The sequence below is a fragment of the Mandrillus leucophaeus genome, unplaced genomic scaffold, assembly GCF_000951045.1.
Source record: "Mandrillus leucophaeus isolate KB7577 unplaced genomic scaffold, Mleu.le_1.0 Scaffold11, whole genome shotgun sequence".
NCBI classification, from domain to species: domain Eukaryota; kingdom Metazoa; phylum Chordata; class Mammalia; order Primates; family Cercopithecidae; genus Mandrillus; species Mandrillus leucophaeus.
In genome coordinates, this window is record NW_012099209.1 from 2645529 (window position 1) to 2646989 (window position 1461).

General features: G+C 60.9%; 1 protein-coding gene across 1 annotated transcript in view; it reads left to right on the plus strand.

Moving 5' to 3' along the window:
* Nucleotides 1–1069: 1069 nt before the first annotated feature.
* Nucleotides 1070–1461, plus strand: part of SSBP4 (single stranded DNA binding protein 4) — a gene marked incomplete at its 3' end in the record, with an annotated part of 14918 nt that continues 14526 nt past the window's right edge. The window contains exon 1 of the mRNA XM_011990390.1: nt 1070–1350. Within this exon, the coding sequence (XP_011845780.1) occupies nt 1307–1350 (44 nt within the window). The remainder of the gene's footprint in view (nt 1351–1461) is intronic.

Genomic DNA, 1461 nt, shown 5'->3' on the forward strand with positions numbered 1-1461 from the left:
GGGAGGAGGCGGGGCTGGGGCCGGCCCTGCCCTTCCCTTCCTCTCCGCAGGTCTGGAGCCCCAGCGGCTCCCGACTTCCCGCCGGCCAGAAGGCTTGGGGTGGGGGCGGAAGGCTTCTCACGTACTGGGGGGCCGGCCTCTATCGGGGAGGCATCTGGGGGTCAGCTGGCAGCGAGAGACGTCCACACATTCACACACAAACACACACACGAAACGTGAGCGCACAGCCACACACAGGTCCCAGGGAGCTGGCGGCCTACCCACGCGCGGAGGCACACACGTGCACATTCGGCACACATTTGTGCACACAACCTCACTGGGCGGCTTGGCCCGACTCGGACCCATAACTGCCACCGCGCAGCCAGGGACAGTGGCCGAGACAGCGATCACTTACTGGGTGTTTGCCAGCTCCCCACGCACAAGGATGCACACATGCACTCACACAGGAGCCGCGTGTTTGCACACACATAGAAAAAAAAAGGAATAGCCGTGGCAAACACAGAAACATCTAGACCTAGAGTCAACTGCACCGCCTTCCCGTACCCTGCCTGTCCACACACGACCCATTGGTACGCGGACACCCGTGCCCTGCGGGGGTCCCTGCCTCAGTATCCGCCCCCACTCTCTCTGAACACCCTTGGTGGGGGGATGAAGGGTCCTAAAAGGGGAAAACGGCACCCACTGCCTGCACCCTGACTCCCGCAGACAAAGGTGGGATGCGTCCCATTTACAGCTCACAGCACCGAGGCTGAGAAGCCCAAATCCAGCACCTAGTATTGTAACCGGGTGTTATTTGAGGGTGGTGCCGGGTGGCTCCCACAACCTGGGTATTATAGGAACTTTGTTTCTGTGTGTCTGGATTGTGTCTGTGTTGTGTGACTTCGGGCGGGAGGCTGAGTGTCCGCAGGCCCTGTGACTGTGGAGCTAGGTAGGGTGTGGTTCTCAGGAGGCCGCAATAGTGCGCCCCAAGGTGACTGTGACTTAACGGCGTGGGCTCTGTCCACGGCTGTTGGAAGCTGTGGCATGGCCTTGCATAAGCGTGCTTCTGCGTGAGGCTGGGTGCCTGCGTGCGGTGGCCTGTGTTTAGTTGTTCCAGGACGGCCACTGTGAACTGGGTGTGTGGCAGTGTATGTGTGTCGCTGGGCGGGCTGTGTGTGCGGTGGTTCCCACCCGTGCTGAGTGTGGGTAGTTCTGCAGGGTGAGACACCCAGTGTCACTGCCTGAGGCTTTATGGGGCTATCCGCAGTCGTTCCAGCAGCGGGGTATACTTTTGTTGTGTAAAGCGCTATGTTGAGTGTCGCTGCAAATGTGTGTGACTGGGTGTACAATTTGGGTGGCTGGCTCCATGAGGTGAGTGAACGTGTGCTCGCGCGCGTGTGCAGCCGCGATCAGCTGTGCGTCCCTGGGTGGCCGTCCCCGATCCTGACCCGCGAGTGTGTAGCCGCGCCCCCACCCCCTGCA